This window comes from Rhinolophus sinicus, chromosome 1 (genome assembly GCF_057876585.1).
Source record: "Rhinolophus sinicus isolate RSI-liver-muscle chromosome 1, RSI-T2T, whole genome shotgun sequence".
Lineage (NCBI taxonomy): Eukaryota > Metazoa > Chordata > Mammalia > Chiroptera > Rhinolophidae > Rhinolophus > Rhinolophus sinicus.
Genome location: NC_142501.1, coordinates 175654579 through 175674833, shown reverse-complemented (window position 1 = coordinate 175674833; position 20255 = coordinate 175654579). Strand labels below are relative to the sequence as shown.

General features: G+C 37.8%; 1 protein-coding gene across 2 annotated transcripts in view; it reads left to right on the top strand.

Annotated features, from left to right (window-relative positions):
• The first annotated feature begins 2935 nt into the window (after nucleotides 1-2935).
• Nucleotides 2936-20255, top strand: part of UNC5C (unc-5 netrin receptor C) — a 370467-nt gene continuing 353147 nt past the window's right edge. For both annotated transcript variants that reach the window (XM_019741125.3, XM_019741124.3), the window contains exon 1: nucleotides 2936-3969. In XM_019741125.3, the coding sequence (XP_019596684.1) occupies nucleotides 3846-3969 (124 nt within the window). In that variant the 5' untranslated portion in view covers nucleotides 2936-3845. The remainder of the gene's footprint in view (nucleotides 3970-20255) is intronic.

The following is a 20255-nucleotide window of genomic DNA, read 5'->3' as shown; positions in this document are numbered from 1 at the left end:
AAAGTCTTAATCAAGAAGTTAGATTAGTTTTCAAATCCATTAGCTCTTACTGTTCCATTCAATGTTGAATACACGTTTATTGACCATCTATTACGTGCCAGGCAGTTTTCTAGGTTCTGGGTAGAGAGTGGTAAAAGTACTAGGAAAAAAATCCCTCACATTGAGAAGCATACAACCTACTGGAGAGTATATATATATATATATATATATATATATATATATATAGACACATATTTTTACACGTATGTCTATGTACACCTAACCACAGACATGTATACAGAGATACATGTGCATACAGAGGGTGTCAAAAAATGTATACACATTTTAAGAAAGGAAAAAAACTATTAAAATTGTAATACTCAATATATACTAAAAACAAAAGATGAATACAAGTCATGTTTGACTTCTGCTCAAAGTTGTTACCATCAGTGTAATTGTAATACAGATTTTTCCTTTCTTAAAATGTGTGTTCATTTTTTTGGCACCCTTTGTAGATGTGTTTATATAAAAGAAGTGCTATATGGAAAATCAAACCAGGTGACTGCAATTCAGGGTGATGAGGTGAGTGTTATCTTAGGTAGTTGGTCAGAGAAGGTTTCTCTAAACAGTGACATTTGAGCCCAGATCTAAGTGAAGTAAGTTAGCAATTCTATGCTCAGGAGCTTATGCAACACTGCATTACCTCTTTTGTGAAGAAAAAAACTAGTTGGGATGTTGATATACAGGGGAAGTTCCATCTGTAGCCATTGATCAGAGGAAACTCAACTGCTTGGTAAAATGGATCTATTTGCCTTTTTTTTTTTCCCCCTGTCCTTGTTCTTGTGCTGTCACTCTCCCCTCCCTGTTCCACCTTATTTCTACATACTATTACTCAAACCATTCTCCTGCCCTCTTTAGGCTGAATTTCAGTATTGTACTACTTTTGCCCTGCTTATCTTTTATTCTTTCTTTCAAAGAATTTCATGCAGTATTTGCCATTGAGCACCTCAATGCCCCAAACAGGATTATGTGACAATTTTATTTTATTTAATTAACTAGACTTTGAGGTTTCTTCCCTATTGACATTTTGGCAATCAATCAACCAATAGTAATTGAAGACCAACTATATATATTGGGCTCTGTGTTAGGAGCTGGGGATGAAATGATGAACAAGGCAAAGTTACTGCCTTAAAAAAAGAAATTCTAGTTAGAAATGACAGTCAATAAAATTAAAATAAATAAATAAATAACTTTTAGATGTTGTTGATATGATAGTGAGTACATGTGGGGGTTTCTTTCTTACTACTTAAGCTGCTGACCCTCTTGGAAAAATTGTAAAGACAAATATGAAATATAATCATAATGCTTTCTGGTGATGTCATCCTCAAAATAAATGACAGGTTATGAGTGGCCTAGATGCACTGTCCAACATGGTGGTTACTAGCTAAGTGGCTATTAAAGTTAATTACATAAAAATTAAAATTCCCAATTTACACTAGCCACATTGCAAGTGCTCAATAGCCACGTGTGTATAATGACCACCATTTTGGAGAACATACATATGAACATGTTCCTCATTGCAAAAAGTTCTGTCGGACAGCACTGGTCTAGATAGCATGAAGCTGATAGGAATGTTTTATCAATAGTAAGAATAGCAGCTAACAGTTTTCTGTGGCAGGCACTTCACATATATTTATCTCATTTATTTTTCACAAAACCCTATGATAGTTATTGCTACTAAACCCATTTTACAGATTAGGAAACTGAGATGCCCAGCTTTATTGTTCAATATTTGTCAGTTAGTAATGAGGAATGCTAAGCATTAACCCAGACAGTCTGGTGTGGGAACCTACGCTCTTACTAAAATCTCGTGATATTTTAGTGTGGGGGAGGTGAAGAGGGTAAAAACCGACATTTTGATACGGCAAGCAGCTCCTCCCTAGAAATAAGAAATGGTCAGATTTGTCAATGTTTTTGCCAAATATGATGTTTTCGGATCTATCAGATTCATCCAAGACACATTTTATTTGTCAGAGGGTTAGACGGAGCTTGACAGGCAGAATCGTGGAAGCTAGAATTGAAAAGAACTTTGAAACCATCCAATAAAATATTTTACAGATGAAGAAACTGAAACATGCGTTTACCTGACCTGTCCAGGATGACAGAGCGGGTTTTGACCTCAGCCAAGATTAGACAGCAAGCTTCCTGCCTGTGTGCATGTGTGTATGCACCCCTCCCCCCGCCCCTTGGCACCGAGAGCTTAAAATTTCCCTTATGTATTATTTATTACTAGCTTAGAAATGTACTGGTCTTGGGAAGTAGTTTTCTTTTTCCCAAAATGTTAGCTGTGCAAGTGTGTATTGACTTTTTCATCCATCCCTCTCCTTATCTCTAGCTTTTCTTATTTTCCACCCATTCCTACATTCCTCCTTCATCATTACAACAGGGATGCACAACCTAGCTACCCAGACAATTCTTTCCTGACCAAAAGAAAAAAGAAAAAAAAAAAGGTAAAAAACAACAATTGACAGCAGTTTGAGTCCATAGGCACACCGTCAAGAGTTTGGAAAACATGTCATAGGTTCCACCATCACTTTAAGTGAGTCTCTACAAATCTTGTGCATTATTTCTGGGAGTTTCTCCCGGGATTATCTCACCATGCTTTACATACTCAACCTTGCTAACCACCAAGATGCATGCAAGTAATGCTCTGTTGAAGAATTCGTTTTCCATGAGCTTTTAGTTTCTGTTCCACTACGGAGAGGTCACAGGCGCCCAGAGCACAAAGCAGTCTGAATGGCGCTGACAACCCCAAGATTGCAGCGGGTTGGGCACGGAAATGGCTTCACGTCTTCTTCCCCACCATGAAGAACTTCAGCTCCAGCCTGCACCCAGCTTTATCAGTCTCAAGTCCCGAAATCGTAGAGCGAGTCCAGTCCCGGGAGTCTGGCTCAGGCTTTGCTGGCGCCGTGGAGAAGCTGGCAGGCAGTCGGCTGAGCTCCACAGGACACAGCCAAGAGGCTCCGGGCGCGCCGCTGCGCTCTGGGAGTCCCGGTCTGGCGCACCGCGGGAGGCAGGCGCGCTCCCACTCTCCGCAGTCCTTCCTACCTTCAGGTGTCTCTCTCCCCCGGCTTCCGCAGGTAAACCAAAAGCCGGTCTCCACCTCCCGCGCTGGGCGCGCATCTCCCTCCCATCCTTGCTTACATAAGGCGGCCGGGCGCGCTCCCGCCGCCGCTTACCCCCCAGCGGAGTTGGGCTGCGCCCTCCACGCCTGGTAGGCGAGCGCCTCCGCGATCCCTGGCACCGCACACTGACTGGGAGGTACCCCTTCTTAGCTACCCAGCAGTGGCAGCCGGGACGTCTCCACGCCGCGTGAGAACACTGAGATTGGAGACGGGAGCGCCTCACAGTGCCCAACTCCCTCTCTCCGCTGTCTCCTCCTCCCACTTCGGCCTTCCTCCTCCCCCCACCCCCGCCCGCCCGCGCTTGTGTGTGTTCGGCACTGGCGAGGGGACCCGGAGAGCAGTCCAGGCTCGGCACGCGGCGGAGCTACGGCGCTCCAGCTGCTGGGGGGAGCGACGAGGTGGCCGCCTTGCGCCTCCCCGGACTTCCCAAGTGGGGGCAGCGCAGCCGCTCACGGAGCCGCCAGTTAGAAGGCACAGGGAAAGACCGACCTCCAAACTCCTCCTCAGCGTCTCATCTCCACCCCCTTTTGGCCCCTGCCCTTGGAGAAAGTGGAGTGGGGCGCTTGGTTATCATTATTTCTTCGGACTGCTTCGTGGTGCACGGATTCAGCTGCCGCCCAGTGGGGCTTTCCGCTGTTCACGCGTCTGTGTGTGGTTCCCCCCGGCACACCTCTGTCGACGATGAGGAAAGGTCTGCGGGCGACAGCGGCCCGCTGCGGACTCGGACTGGGATACGCGCTGCAAATGCTCGTGCTACCTGCCCTGGCCCTTCTCAGCGCCAGCGGCACCGGTTCGGCCGCTCAAGGTAAGGGGGTCCGCCAAGCTCCGCGGCCACCTCCCTTCGCTTCTTCCTTCCCTCCTTCTTCCTCTCCTCCCCAGTTCTCCTGGCTTCCTTAATCCGCTTCGTTGCACTCTACTGGAAATCACTTTAAATTCCACTTTCCCAACTAGTCAAGAAGCTTTGGTTATTATTATTTTTAAGCTGTCTTCCGAGATGGGCACGGATGGACCAGGGACGCACAGGGTATGGACACGCATCTGTTTCTGGGCATGTGGACGCCTTGGGTGTCTTTTGCACTTTCTGCTCCACTCGCTCACGTTGTTGCATATTATGCACACAGAGGTTTGGAGAGACTCTCCGTGTGAGTGTCTGTATGGCTTGCCCTAGATGCACTGATGCGCAGAGGCTCCCCGCGCTGTGCCACGTCTGGGTTGCGGGATCTTCGGTGAGTCTCTGAGCACGCCAGACGCCGAAGGGCGCTCAGCTAAGGAAAAATCCATTACAGCCGAGGACCGCCCCCCCAACCCCCCAAGCTCCGCTGCCCCTCGGCTGCTGCTCAGGGTGCTGTGGAGACACACAGCACACCCCGACCCGCACGACCCATCCTGCGGCAGACGCCGGGGGTGCGCACGCCTCCGCACTCACATCCTCTCGGTGTCTCCCTCCCATCAGGCGACGGAAAAACTTAAAACCTCAGAGCTCTGGGGACTGGTTGCTTAAACCAAATCCGAAACTCTCCGGGGTAACCGGCATGTTTATAACTCTGACATTTTAATTTAGCGCGCGTCCAGCTATAAAATGACTGTCTAGGTCCCTGGGCAAAACCTGGGTTGGGAGAAAAGCGGCCAGGAGTTGAGAGTGGGTAAGGAGGAGGGGAGGCACTGGGGCTGATCGCCTAGCTCCCTTCTTGTCCCCCGAGTTTGAATTGGTAGCGGCAGCTACCAGCCTTGGGAGCTCGGGAAGCTGAGGGAAGAGAGATGGAGTGGAAAGAGCCAACGCTGCCCTCTCCGGGGTCTCTCTCGGGTCTCCTGGGCCCCCAACCTCTTGGCCAAGGAAAGCTCCCACCTGGGTCTTTACGATCAGTACAGTGGTGGTCACTGGCTCTGGGGATGCAACTCAGCTTTTCCCTTACGATGGGGGTGGCGTTGGGAAGTGGGAATGGAGGAAGCTTCTGCAGCATGAGGAGGTAATTTCAGGCATCCCATCATCTCGGTTTACACTTCTGTACACATTGGGAGAGCAGAAGGGGTGCGGCGAGAGCCTCAACTGCCCCGGCGTAGATCAGATACTCGGGGGGTTCCGGACAGCATCCCCTCTGACCTGCGAAGGCGCTGGGGGCCGGGGCGTGGGAGGTGCAGGGGAGCTCTGAACGTAGGTGAGTGTGGTCTGGGTGGGGAGGAAAGTGATTAGCAAGGCTTTGTGAATTAGCCGTAGCTACTTCGGGAATAAATTTTCCTGCTGCCGCGCTAAGTGGCCACGCTCATAAATACTTCCTTTCCCTCTTGCCAGATGCCTCCCATCCCGAGGTTCTGCTCTGGTTTTCTTATGCATACTTCCAGAGCACATCTGTCCATTTTACAAAGGATTCTCCGTTAAGGATCCTGTGAACGTGTAAATTTCTTGAAATGTGTTAAGAAGTTATCAGGGCGCTATCCAAAGGTGATGGGGGTGGTGGTGTTTGGAAGTTTAAGTGGGCAACCTGATGAATAGTTGTGGACTCACTCGCGTGGCTCCCTGTGGAATTCGCCCGCTGTTATTGGGTGTACAGAGCCAGGGGGTAGGGTCTGGGAAGGGGAATGTGCAGTGAGAGAACTGTTTGGGAAAAGGACAAATTAAAGTCCCCAAAGATGCCTAAAAGGAGATATGAGATCCCTGCTGAGAGGCTACTACAGCCAAATTCAAAAGACTAGTAAAAAGGATCAATAAAAATGATCAAACTGGAGATTGTAAGTGGATTGATATTGAAAGAAGAAGGGAGAAGAAATGAAAAGAAAAGATGCTCAGCAAAGACTGAGCGTTTGCCACTTGGCTGTTTTTCTTCTTATAGACCAGGCAGGCCAGAGATTGAGGACTGAACCTGCTCTTCTCATCTTAAGTGGAAACATAAAATGTATTCCGTTGGGTGTATGCATTTCAGTGCTCTTCGTCGTTTAGTTTTAGTTCTTTCAGTTCCAGATCAATAAACTATTTATTTACATTTGAATCTTGGTCTTTGAAAGATACTATTCCACCACTTTTATCTTAGTTATCCTCCATGTTCCAGGATGCCAGCTGTTCCTGTGTTGTCTGTTAGGTATCAAAAATGTAGAAAGCACCAAACTCTACTATCAGCTACTATCACATTTAGTCTAATCCATTCCCCCAGCCCCTTTACTGTTGAACCACTATTCCACTTCATTCGTAGAATCACACTTGTATAATGGTCTCACGTGGTCAAATCTCCTTTCCCTTCAATTCCTGTCTCCTCTCTCTTTGGACTAGAACGCTAGAGAAATACAAGCTGCTGTTGCTCTCTCAAGGTATGATTCCCATGTGCTGAGGATTTAAAGACAGAATGAACTATTTTTATGAACGGCAGTACATATGCAATTACGATGAGAAAGTTAATTTTAGCACTTTACAATGTGGATGAGATTTTATTCTGTTGTTAGAGAAGCACTGGGGAAAAGTTAGAAATTTTAGGAAATATGTTTCTTCAGAGATAGCCCAAAAAACAGCAAATGTTTAAGATAAAAAAAACGAAACAAAACCATAATGAGTACTATTTGTGAGTGTACTGCATTTTGTAACTGAGGTTTAAAGAAAGACGGCAGTCATTTTAAACAGGTCCTTGGGAGATTCTCTAGGCTTTAGGCAACAACTTTCTCCTTTCAGGCTATGCCCTAATTGTTTCATTCAGGATTGCTGGGAACTCCTAGCTCCAGGGAATTTGTGGTGTTTCTGACTTCCAAGAATGAAAGATTTTACTAGGGAAGGAGGGGGTGAGGGTGGAAGAGAGAGAGAGAGAGAGAGAGAGAGAGAGAGAGAGAGAGAGAGAGAGAGAGAGAGAGATATTGAATATTATGCCTCTCAGAATTAGTGCCCTCCTGTTTTATAAATGCATTTGATTTCTGGAGTACACAGCATTGATGCTCTGCTTATCTAGCACCAACTAGTGTTATGAGTGTTAACACCACCAAACTCAGAACAGAAAAGTGCTGAAGACTCTAATCATACTGGGATAACTCTCTACTCTCATAAGTTAATTTATCATGCTTTTAAAAACAAATAATATACTTCTTCCTCTAAAAGATTAAAAATTTTCATGTGTTTATGAATATTGGTGTGTAGACATAGACAATTGGTATGAAAGATAAATGCATTTCATTACAATTACACTGTACATTTTTTTTCTAATTTAGGAACAAAGTAAATTTATAAATTCACATTTAGAATTTGCAGTAAGGAAAAGTAGGCTAGTTTACTTTTGTTTAGAAAAATGGTTTCATGCATTCTAGCTTAATGCTTAAAAGGCTTTAGAGAACAAACTTTTTAAGCAAGTATTTAAAAGAGTAAGAAACCGTTACATTGTTAACATTTATTGACTCCTTGGCCTGCTGTATTCTGGATACTGGGGATGCAAAGTTCAGCAGGACAGGGTCCTCCAGCATCACCTACTGTGGTCCTGACCAGAATTCATGGTGATCTTTTTTAAGCAAACCCCCTTAGGACATGAACATGAACAAGGCATGAGATCCACTGTGCAAACCCTCTTAGCTCATTTATAGTTGTTGTTGAGACTTTGAAATAACTGTTCTTCAATGTATGCTGGGTTCTCCAATTAGTGTGAACAGTGAGAATGCTCTGCTAGGCCTTGTCTGCATTTAGCACTTTTCTGATTTAGGTCATGGCTCTGGTGGAGCAGCAGAGGGAGTCACTCTCAGAAGAAACATTAAAATTACTGCAACCACTTCTGGAAGATAATGGGGAAAAGTGTGGGGGCATGCATTGAGATTTAGCCTACACCATTTTCAATCTGACTTTTATATATGTGGCAGATAAAAACAAACCTGTTCCTATCTCCTCATTATTTAAAAACTCCATAGCTTATTTGGCTAGTGGGTGGTATTAGAAGTTCTTAAATAATTGTAGTGCACTTATTATGTCCCAGGCTGTATGCTAATTGTTAGAGACACAGGTTTGAATGACACACTTTCAGCCTTCAAGATAATTATAATTCAGTTTCTGAAATATAATAATGGGCACAGGTATAGTGCTTTCTGGATTCAAGCATCCAAAGATAGTAAATGTAGATCAGGCTAGGGAGTAGTGTTGGGGGTCCCAAAATTTCTACACAGAGGAATTTGAGGGTGGCAGTTTGGTTGGAAGTGGGATGCTCTTAAAGCCAAGTTTGCATTGCAACTGTCTTATATTAAATCTTACTTAGATTTAATATAGATTCAGTCTGGTATTGGGGAGGCACAGCTAAAAGGCTGTTAGTGGTATGTGCCCATTCTGCCAATTACATAGTGGTTACTGCCATCTCAAGATCCTGCCTCCACCAACTCCTAGGTTGTGTGGATATAAATGAGTTATTTAGCATCTCTGTGCCTCAGTTTCCTCTGATATAAAATTAGGATAATATATACTATACATCATATTAGTGTTGAATGAATTAATACATGCCAAGTATTTAGAGCAGTATTTTTTTGTCTTCCAACCATGTAAATCACTGGCAAAAAAATCTAGAAGTTAATGAAAGTAAAGGCTAATAATTTTGAAGGCAGAATGGGGATTGCTGCAGACACTGCTTCCCCAAAGCAACAAATGGAGTGGTCTCAGGAAATGCTTCAAAGTGTAGCACTGCAGAGTCCTGGACAGTGGTTCTTTTAACAGCATGTAGAAGCTCTCTCCTTTCATAGCCCAATTTCTTCCTTTCTGCTGTGTGAGAAAATCCACCTAATACCTATTCTAAAAATGCCATGTTAAGTCACTGTCAGTAAGGTCCTGGCTATAAGCACTACCCTTGACTTTTCTATCTTTACAATGAATATTGAAAGGGGACTTTTCATAAATAAGTAAATACTTTATAAGAAGGACAAAAAAATAAATAAAATAAAAAAGAACATGTCAGGTCCCATGTTTTCAGATAAGGGTTTGAGGGAAATCAGCCCTTTATGCAAATGTCAGTGTTTTTTTTTGTGTTGTTTGTTTGTTTGTTTTTAAATAGATGCAAATGTATAGTCTGAAGAACATAATTGAACACATGATAAAAAAGACACAAAGAAACATATAGAAAATTAGGTTGACTTGAAGGCAAGCTAATTTACCAGGACTTTCATATATTTAAATTATATTTGCAATAAAAAGTTTTAATATCATAATTTAGAATAACATGGATAATCTAGAACACATAGCTTTTCAAAGTTTCACATTTAATTACTTCTAGTTGTTTAGTGGTTGTGCTATTTTTTTCATGTTTGACCAAATGATTTTTGGCAAACGTTTATAATAAAATTCAGAGATTTGTGGGGCTTTCTATGTTAAGACAGATCTTTCTCCTACAGTATTTTCATACTGCTTTAAATATTTGATTACCTGGTGTGCACTTATAGAGCCCCAACTTTCTCAACCCTTTTAACCTTAATTTCTTAAAGCTATATGTGGATTCTTCTTTGATTTCATATTTTATTTGGATTTATAATTGCTTATGTATTACTGGAGGAAGGCTACATGAACCTGTGGGTATTGCTCCAGTACCACTTAGTTCAAAGATGTATGAAATACATCCCAGAAACTCAGTGCTATATTTTATGTAACTTTTAGAAATAGAATAAATTTGTCTTAAGCAATGTTAAAATACCACTACCTACTTTATCTTAGTTCTTAAAAAGAAATCCAGTAATTGAATAATTTATAGTTTCTCTTATTTTATTTAAAATAAAAACATTTTGTAGTAATAATTTTATGAGCTATCAAGATCAGAGGTAGTTAACTTTTTTATCCTTGCTACTTGTTTAGAGCTTCCAGAATTTCTTCCTTTTCATGAATGCGCCAAATACACTATGTTACAAATATTTGAACTCTATAAACAAAATGTTAGAAAATGTTGTTCTGTATTTTAGAATTTAAAAAACAATTTTACATTAAAATTGTAATATGGTTTCTCATTTTGAGTATTCCTGCCCTCTACAAAGTTGTTCCCTTAAGATTATACAATGAGGTTTTGAAATACACAGAATAACATCTCCAGATTTTATAATTACTTAAAACATACCTCGCTTCTATGTGGAGTTCATAGTGTTAAAACTACTTTGACATGAATTAAATTGAAGTTATAATTTAGAAAGCGAGCTATGGCTTTGAAAGTGCCAAGTATGCAGATATTTGTCCTTATGTCAGTGTACCTCTTATTAGCTGTGAGCAGTGGTTCAAAAGTGCTTTGTGTGGCAAAAGTGAAGTCTAACATCTGATAATTTCAATGTTTGGGGAATACTCTCTTTTAATTAAATAACTTACCATATCTCATTGCCAATGTGGTCATGCAACGTGAGAGTGAAGGGGAGCCAGGTGAGACTTCATTATATAGGTGTGTCTGTTAGAGTTCTTATTTTAAATACGAAGGCTCATAATAATCATGTTAACAGATGATATTGATTCATCAAATTTAACTTCAGACTTACCAGTCTTATTTATTTTAAAATGTTGTGAGGATGGGGAGTGGGGGTGGGGTGGGGTGGTTAACCTTCATTAATCATTGTCATTTGGATCCTGTGGCTAGTTTCATTTCTCAGCAATTATGAGAGCCATAAAAATGCCTCATGTAGATGAACAGGTATTTTCTCCTCTTCTAACCAAGGATGTTAAACAAGAGAAACTCCTTCAGCATATTTAACAAGTTTATTGACAAATGCTAACATTTCTCAGTTTTAGTCAATGTCTTAATTGATTATTTAATCATGGACTGCCTGAACTCAACTGCATTTATTACCGTCTATCTTTTTTTTTTTCCTGTTCAGAAGAAAAACCTTATATGTGAAACATTTCTTTCCAATAAAAACAGATTAGTGTTTGCATAATGAAATGGCTCTGCAGCCCAGTTATAAGGGCAAATATGTCCATGGATAGAAATGCAGGTGTTTCTCAAAATTCAGGAAAATTGGTGTGTATAATAATATAGAATATAAAAAAGCAGTATAAAAGTAAAGTATACCATTTTTATAGAAAAGTAATCATTTTAAATTAATTCATAATGTACACTTTATTAGACAATGGAAGTTTAGTGCAATATGATAGGGTATGTGGTGTAATAATAGCCACTTATAGGCATAGTGCAATACATTCATGTATAAGATTAAAGTTAAAGGGAGCAATTTTGGGCCATTCTATTCTCTATGAATTCACAAATTTGTTACTTGTATTCAAATAAAATATTTTGTATAATTCTAATACATTTCTGGAATTTCAAGAAACTGAAAAAATCCTTTCAAGATCTAGATCAAAGAGTACTGTTTAACAAATGGTATTCTCTGCTCTTATAGGAACTAAAAATGATAGTTGGTGACAAAAGCACTGTTGTTTTATCACAAGTGATTTTCAGAGACCTGGTTATCTTATCTTTAATTCATACCAAACAAATAACCAAATTACTACCACAATAAAAACTTTATGATTGAGATGACATAGTCAGCAATGGTAATTTCATTTTGAGCATTCTGTCTGTGTGAAATAATGTCAACATTTGAATTTAGCCTTTGATAAAGGGAAAATGATACATTTTATATTCCATGGAATAAAGAGTTTGTCAGATATACACATTGTAGCCACCCAGTGGAAGTGCAGAAGTTTACCAAGTAGCAATCTTGCAGTCTTTCTAAATAAAACAGTAATTATGTTGCCTGCTGTTTTCTTTAGCAACTTTCCTTCTTTCTTCTGGAGCTCCATAAAATAATGAAAGATTGTAAGCTTTAAAGTGTGTTAGGGATCAAATCCAAGGAAGCAAAGAGCCTAAGACATTTCCCTCCTAGCCTACCACAGACATCACCAACAGATTATGCAGTTTGGTGGAAAACAGAAGCCCATTTCAGTAACTACTCTTAGAAGCTGAGGAAAAACAGGCATGTTCAAATGATTTATTTGTGCTATCTGGGATAGAGATCCGTATTTCATCATAATATTATTCAACAGGCTCTCTGACTTGAAACTTTTATCTAAATAGAGTCTTTATCTGTACCTATTTCAATTAACAGAGCAAAAGAATTTGGAAAGTATTTAAAAGGTACATATTTGAAAGAAGTTACGTTTGTATTTTACTTGGACCTATTTGGGCAGGATGTGGTGTTTGAGGAATCTAGACTTAAATCAGAAATATACTGATATATAGTATCTGATAGTATATTCCTCTGGAATATATAATTAATCATTTAGTGGTCTTTATAGAATGCATTGCCAATTCCTGAGCTACTCTGTTAAACATTATCGTTAATAACAATACTAACATTGTATCTTAATTCTCACCTGTACTTCAGAAAACAAATTGCATTCTTTCTGCAGGGAAAGAATTTGCTTAAGTGGAGCTTTATCTTTAATATATCATAGCACATTTTTAAAATGTTGCCAATATCTTTCTCTTACATACTGATCAAAATATTTATTTTCATTTATATTTATACACACGTACATGTATCTAGATAGTATTAAAAGGACCACAGTGGAGAAAGTTATGATTTGCGTATTTTAAGATGATGAAAATAAAAGGATGACTAAGAAAAGTTTTAACCATAGGTATGTTTCCAGATGGATGTGGCTAATCAGTTTATTGGATTTATTAGAAATGATGATCACATGAAAGATACACATGTCACTTTTTATTGAATTAAATAGCTGTGGAATTATTTTCTAGGAGGGTATTTCCAGGCAGACTCTTAATGAAATGAAGAGTTCTAAGGAGTAGACAAATATAGTTCAATAATTCCCTGTGAACATATACATATATACATATATATTTGCCCAAATGGTGTGTGTGTGTGTGTGTGTGTGTAACCTTTTTTGTTTGCTTTAGGAATTAGAGTTCATTTTCAAATAACCTTGGTAATATCCTTAAAAAACAAACAGAACCTTTCAACAAAGGAGAACTTTTTTACTTATAAAACAAATTCATAAAGGCAATCATTGAATAGGAAATCAGATTAAATCACTGGTTTGTGACCAAAAATCATATCCTACTTTTCTGCAAAAAGTGCCTTGTTCTCTGCAAGTTGCTAAGTCATTTACATAATGTACAGTAGAGATGCCTCTGCCTCATTCGTTCAGGGCCCTATCTGATAGAAACAAGATTTCTCCTGCCTTCTAAGTGGCAGACACTGGGGGATCTCCTCTTCCACTGGCTTATTTCAGACGCCTGGAGGAGAACTTCTGGTGCTTTCCCTCAGAGTGGACTAAACTTCTTGACCAAAGGACAACGTCAACTGTCATGCATGCACAGGTACAATTCTTCATCTGCTTGTGCGATTCCCTCTCAAGGTGCTCTCAGGAGAGGCATCATTTCTCTCCTAAGCAGCCTGCCTGAGGTGATGTCTTATGTAGGCTGATCAAAGGAGAGGCCAGTTGTGTTGTTCTTTCCTGAATTCTGTGATGGTTTGTTTCAACTTCTTAATCAAATGGAGGTATGTCCCCAAGCTGCAGAATATTTGATTTTCTTGGACTCCCTCAGATGCTAGACAGGTGGCTTTATTTCCAGGTTTCTCCATTACATCTATCAAAAGCTATGTTTAAATGAACAAAGATGAAGTTATTGAGGGAGAAAAAGTTTGTTACTAAAGAAAGAATACACAGAATTTTACTCATGATAAAGGATAGTATGCTTCCTTGTTTATATTCAATATTGTATCAAAATGCCATAATATATAAATATTTATATAACATATAAATATATATTAATTATTGCCATGTGTCCACATCATTTGGCATTTCTGAATTAGGATTTTAAAAGATGCAAATGAATTCTAGGATTCACAAAGTTGTTTTGTATATTCTCTACCATACCTGTCCTACATTCATGGATGATACGGGATTTTCAAAGCAAAATATGTTGTACTCTGCTAAGAAAAGCAAAGAAAATAATAATGCCTCATAAAGTTTTGTGATCGCAAGTCTAAATGCTAGTAAAGGAGGTTGCCTGTTTAATGCTGAATGCAAGGTTAAAAACAGGGTCTTAAAGATAACAGCAGATTCCAGAGTCTTGGAGTTTGTTTTGCATTCAGTGACAGTCACTAAATTAGGGAAAGGAATGTTCAAACAACACACTTGAGGAAAAGTGATTTTTATAGAAAGGAGCCATTTCTGCTAATAGCCAGTAACTGCACATAACCCCGCTGACATTAAAAGTCCATTAGCTAAGCCCAGTTTAAATAGCAGCTGATGCAGTGTCAGCTAAATGTACATTGGACATTTTTTATATAATTCAGTAATAGCAGTTCTATAATTTTTTTCTAAAACTACATACATTAAGTAAAACAAATGTCATCTGATAGTAGTGGCAGGGCTGCTACTAAACAGGCAGAGATTTGTGATGAAACAAAAGTAACAGTCTATATAACAAGAAGATAATAAATGGTAGTGAAGGTTTTAAAAGGGAGCCTTTGAGAAAAATCATATGGAGAAGCTTAAGCTGACATCCACAAAGAGAGTTGTTTTCGTAGAGGCACATATTAACATGCATTACTTTGAGATATTCATTTAAAGGGAAGTGAATTTTTTTTTTTTTTTTTTTTTACCATTTGCCTGTGTTTAGTTTTTAGTGTATTTTGAAATAACAGGAAGTCCCTTCCTTAGATACTATTATGTATGTAAATAGTGGAGGGTAGAGGGTGGGAGACACAAGGCATTTGAGAAAGAGAACAAGTAAAAACAGAGGTACAACTTAATAAGTGTTAATATTTTTAAGGCGATTACAATGGTAATGTTTTTGAAAGCAAAATGCTGTGTTGTGCTGCCTACAATGAGATCAAAGGTTGAAATCCCTATAATAACCATAAATGACCATAATAATACATACCCCATTTCCTCATCTTTTGAATGTTTTTAAATCTCCATTGTAATCATCTAAAAGACAAAACGTTTACTGCAAATTTATATTAGAATCCAAGAATCTTTAATAAGTCATCTTGAAGAATTCCCCACGATGGTGTTCTGTAACTATGAGACCATTGTAGAGACAAAGTGAGGGCTGCTCATCTAATGTGTGAGTGGAGAACAGGGCAGTAATTAATCAGTGGCTGCCATGCACTATAAAGTATTATGAGAACCTCCATGTCAACCCCTCCCCCCATTATCAGACCATTAGTGAAACCCTGAATAGGCAACAATGGGGAGTCCTGCTTAAGCTTATGACCCCAATCATTTGGGCATAAGTTTTGTGTACATTTTTACAATGGTCACTTGAATTCTCATCACACTTTCTAGTACTCAGAATTATTTATCATTTCTAACCTGAAAATTTATTTATAAGTCTAACCTGAGACATCACACCGTTTATTTGTTTGTTTGTTTGTTTATTAAAATTAAGTCATTTTTCTTTATTATGTTAAAAATACCTCACATAAGCATGCATTGCTTGAAAAGGACAAAAATAAAAACAAAAAAGAAGAAAAGGATTACTATTTAATCATAATGGGGTGGCAGAAATCTCCCTTTTATGTTCACAGATTTTTTATACAAGCATTTCTTAATAAAATCAAGAAGTGCCCTTTGGTGTTGTTAACTGTTTTAATTCAAGTCAGGCCACTGTAAAGGCTTGTTTTGAATGAATTGGAAGCTGACATGGGCAGAGTTTATGCAATTAAATCCCTAACCAAAATCCCGTTTACTAACATATTATATGAGGGACTTGATGAATAATCTCATCTTTAGTATGTAACTCAGACATTAATAACAGATGGAAATATGCCTCAGTTCAACTAGTGGGCTTTGAATTTTAATTCTAAACCTACTTTATTTTTTTCAAACTAAAACATCTGTTACAAGTGACTATTTCCCGTATGTTTTTCCTTTTCTATTGCATAAAACTTAATTCTATTGCAAGATGAAAAAAGAATGTCATTGTATTTAGCCACACAATAAATTTCTTCACATCTATGAACTAGTATTATGAAATTGAATTATGTTGAAAATAACAAGATGATGCTAGCTAGACTGATTGAAATAGAACAATTATTACAGGAGTTTAGAATAGCTTTTAGAGAAACTTACCCTGCAATACTCATATCCTGTTACTTTCTTGGATAGCTTTACAAATGTATCTTTTTTTGTATGAAGAATTACATTTTTTAAAAAGTTGAGTGAATACAATGTACAGTACGGTTTAGTAAAATTAAATTAATTTATTTATGCTTAGAAAACTCCTTAAAATAAGATTTAATAATATTCATTTCTTAGTGTGATTATCATGACCACATTTGGAATCGTGAATGGTTTTAGATGTCTCTCTTTTTTTCTTTTCTACAGCTTAACATTTCCCAATTTTTGACTGTTGCGGAATTAAACGCATATTAGATGTATACATGTATGTGGATCTGATAATTTCCTGACATAGGAAATTAGTCAGAATTCATTGAAAAATATATTCATGTCAACAACCACAAATCACCCTGTGACAACTGTGCTAGGGAAACACTAAATCCAGCCTTTATATAAGTGTCTTGGTAAAGGTGAATAACTGTGCTAAACTCTAAGCTCGCAAATTGCATACAAGTTTAAAATCCCTTAGTTCCATTCCACATTTGCAAGTAGAATATCAGAATAATGTTAGTATTTATAGCATAGAATTGTGAGGATTAACAGGATTATCAAAAGTGAAGAACTGAGAGCAGAGCCTGGCTCCACTAAACACTTAATGTACATTAGCAATCATCATTGCTGTTGCTATTGTATTTTCATTGTATAAATTTATGCTAGTATACAGTGCTTTTAATTTGGCACTACTATAATATATACTACAAGTCATATTAGGATTGAATGGATTAATGCATATGAAGTATTTAGAGCAGTATTTTTTGTCTTCCAACCATGTAAATCACTGGCAAAGAAATCTAGAAGTTAATGAAAGTAAAGGCTAATAATTTTGAAGGCAGAATGGGGATTGCTGCAGACACTGCTTTCCCAAAGCAACAAATGGAGCTGTCTGAGGAGATGCTTCAAAGTGTAGCACTGCAGACTCCTGGTCAGTGGTTCTTTGAACAGCATGTAGAAGCTCTCTCCTTGCATAGTCCAATTTCTTCCTTTCTGCTCTGTGAAAAAATTCATCTAATACCTGTAAAAATGCCATGTTAAGTCACTGTCAGTAAGGTCCTGGCTATAAGCTCTACCCTTGACTTTTCTTTCTTTACAATAAATATTGAAAGAGGACTTTTCATAAATAAGTAAATACTTTATGAAAAGAACAATAAAAAAGAACACGTCAGGTCCCATGTTTTCAGATAAGGGTTTGGGGACAATCAGCCCTTTTTGCAAATGTCAGTGGTTTTTCTTAAAAAAAAAAAAAATAGATGCAAATGTATAGTCTGAAGAACATAATTGAGTACATGTTAAAAATGACACAAAGAAACTGAAAATTAGGTTGACTTGAAGGCAAGCAAATTTACCATGTCTTTTATATACTTAAATTATATTTGCAATTAGTATACATTAGCAATCATCATTGCTGTTGCTATTGTATTTTTATTGTACAAGTTTATATTATACACTGCTTTTACTTTGGCACTATGAAAATAAATTTATCACAAGAATTAGAGGATGACACTAAATTGGGGGTATCATTAGGTCGAAAAATGCCATATGAACCGTCAAAAGCATATTGACAAATGTCAAATTCTTATAAGAAATTGATAGATTTTAAAATGACATTTTTCATATGCAGTCTAGTTATGAAATTTTACTTCTACATTAAAATTCTTTGGAAAGACAACACTTGTTTGTTTCAGTTTTTACCAACAAACAAATTTAGATGATTTTTTTCCTGTGTCAGATTCTGAATCTAGAATATATTCCGTTAAAAATAGTATCTAATAAATTTCATTGTAAAAATCAGTTTATACTTGTCTCTACTGTACATTGGCTATACTTGTAAGAATAATATAAGCTGAAGGGCACCTAGAAAATTCTTTACTTTTTGTTAGTATTTAAATTCTTTGTAGAGGAATACACTTCTTTACTTATATCAGAAATTTTAGCACATTCAAGCATTTATTGATCCCTAAGATAAAACCAAAATTTATTAAACTACAATTTCCAAGCAAGGCCAAAGTTCTTATATGTGCAAGAGGTATATTATAATATAGGCAAAAAGAGAAATCAGATACCAAACTGTGAAGTTTATGTATCGTGACTGACATGATGCATTTAATAAAGTATTTTCCTAATGGGTTGGTTTATGAACAAACTATAGCTGGATTCTATAGTTTTGCATAGGCATACATGTGTTATTTATTACATATAAGAAGAGAAAGGGAAAAAATTTTAAGATCATTGTTCTGCCTGAACAGTTTTCCAGCATGTATTTATTAAATGAAAGTGTGCCATTGCTTAAGTAACAACTTTACTTTGAAAAAAATATGTACATAGAAAATGCTTTCAGCTGAAAATAATATTCAGTATTACATATTTTAGTTCACTGTGACATTAAATAATTATTTTGTACTTTTGTTTTATATTATTTAAAATACTTCATTGTAAAATTAAAATAAGACAAAACATAACTTTTTTCCTTAAAATGTGTCAACTTGATAGGAAGAATATAACCTCAAACATTTGTAGCCCAAAATAATACAATTGTGGATCTTTAGCAAACAGAATGCAATAGACCCAGTAATTAAATAAATAAACAAGGCTAACTCATTCAGCACACCAAAATGATACCCACACCGAAGACACTTTTAATTGGTCCATTGAACATTCAATTGGTCCATTGAACTGACTCCTTTGTAATTTTCTTTGTCCGAAAAGCAAAGTTTAACACTCTTTTAGTTTTTAACTCCAACTCTCCTCCCCCAGAGCAATGCTGTAGGAAACATTCCACTCTTGAAAGGCAAAATTAATAAGAACTCTGGAATCAGCAGTTTGGCTTAGTCTCCACATAATTATAAAAACCTCTTATCTTTATAGGATCTTATTCTGCTCAAAGAACCCAACAGAAGCAACCTAGAATGCTTTTAATGATTGATTAAACTACTTACTTGGGGTTTTATGCTGTGTATAACATTTGGTTTGTAGTAGTTTTCTTTGAAGATTTCCAAAGGGAAAAAACCACAACCACTGAAAAGATCAGACTGTATTTATAACCCCTTCTTCTAGGATATACCTGTTTTTGTTGTTGATGTTGTTGCTGTTTTTAAATTTCTTGATTTTTGTTTTAATAAAGACAAGCTTCTTAAAATGTTTTTTTTTTTTCTGGACATTAAACTGTTTTAGGAAGTTCTGTTGTGTGATTACTGGGATTTTGTTTTGTTTTTTAATTGCTGTGAACAATATCTATTTTGTGCCAGAATGTATGTTTATTTGTTATTATTTTCTGACGGAGAAAGGGGGCAATTCAGAAAGCCACGTTGTTAAAACAAACAAAAAATTAAATTATTTCATAGTCTCATATATTTATGTGTTTGCAACATTAAGCATATTCAACCTTTTAATGATGGTATATTAGAAAAGATGACCTATATCACTCAATTATGTTTCAAATTATGTCCGTTTCTCCCAGCTGGATCACTGAAGAAGGTTCTTCGTGCTTCCTGTCTTTCATTCTCCTTTGTCCTCCACACAGTTGCCTGGCAAATCCACAGTTGCCTGGTCGCATCAGTAGATCCCTTTTGCTTAAAATCCTTTGATACCTCTTTATTGCATCTAGAATCAGATCAAAACTTCTTAACATGATTGACAGAGATATTCCTTCTTACTCCTCTAATTCCATTCCTGGAACTGCACTGTGGTTAGAGTCTCCTCAGACCGTGCTGCTCTCCCACACCTCATACAGGTTGTCCAGTGCAGCCCTGGGAGGGGACATCCTTCAGAGTTTTTTCAGCAAGCTGTTAGTGAGTGAACATGGTAGCTCACGTTCCATTGCTGTGAACAAGTGTTCATTCCTCATGTTCCATCCCTTCCTGCTGGCTGACTTCTTTTCCGTCTTTACGTCTTAGTTTTGATCTTCATTCCTTCATAAGGCTACCTTTCACACCCAATGGTAACACTCTTTTCTTTTTTCTGTGTCCCCTTCTTTTTTCTGTGTCCTCATGCATGTCAGCATGGGGAGAGTAGGAACCATGTTCATCGTGATTTCTCTG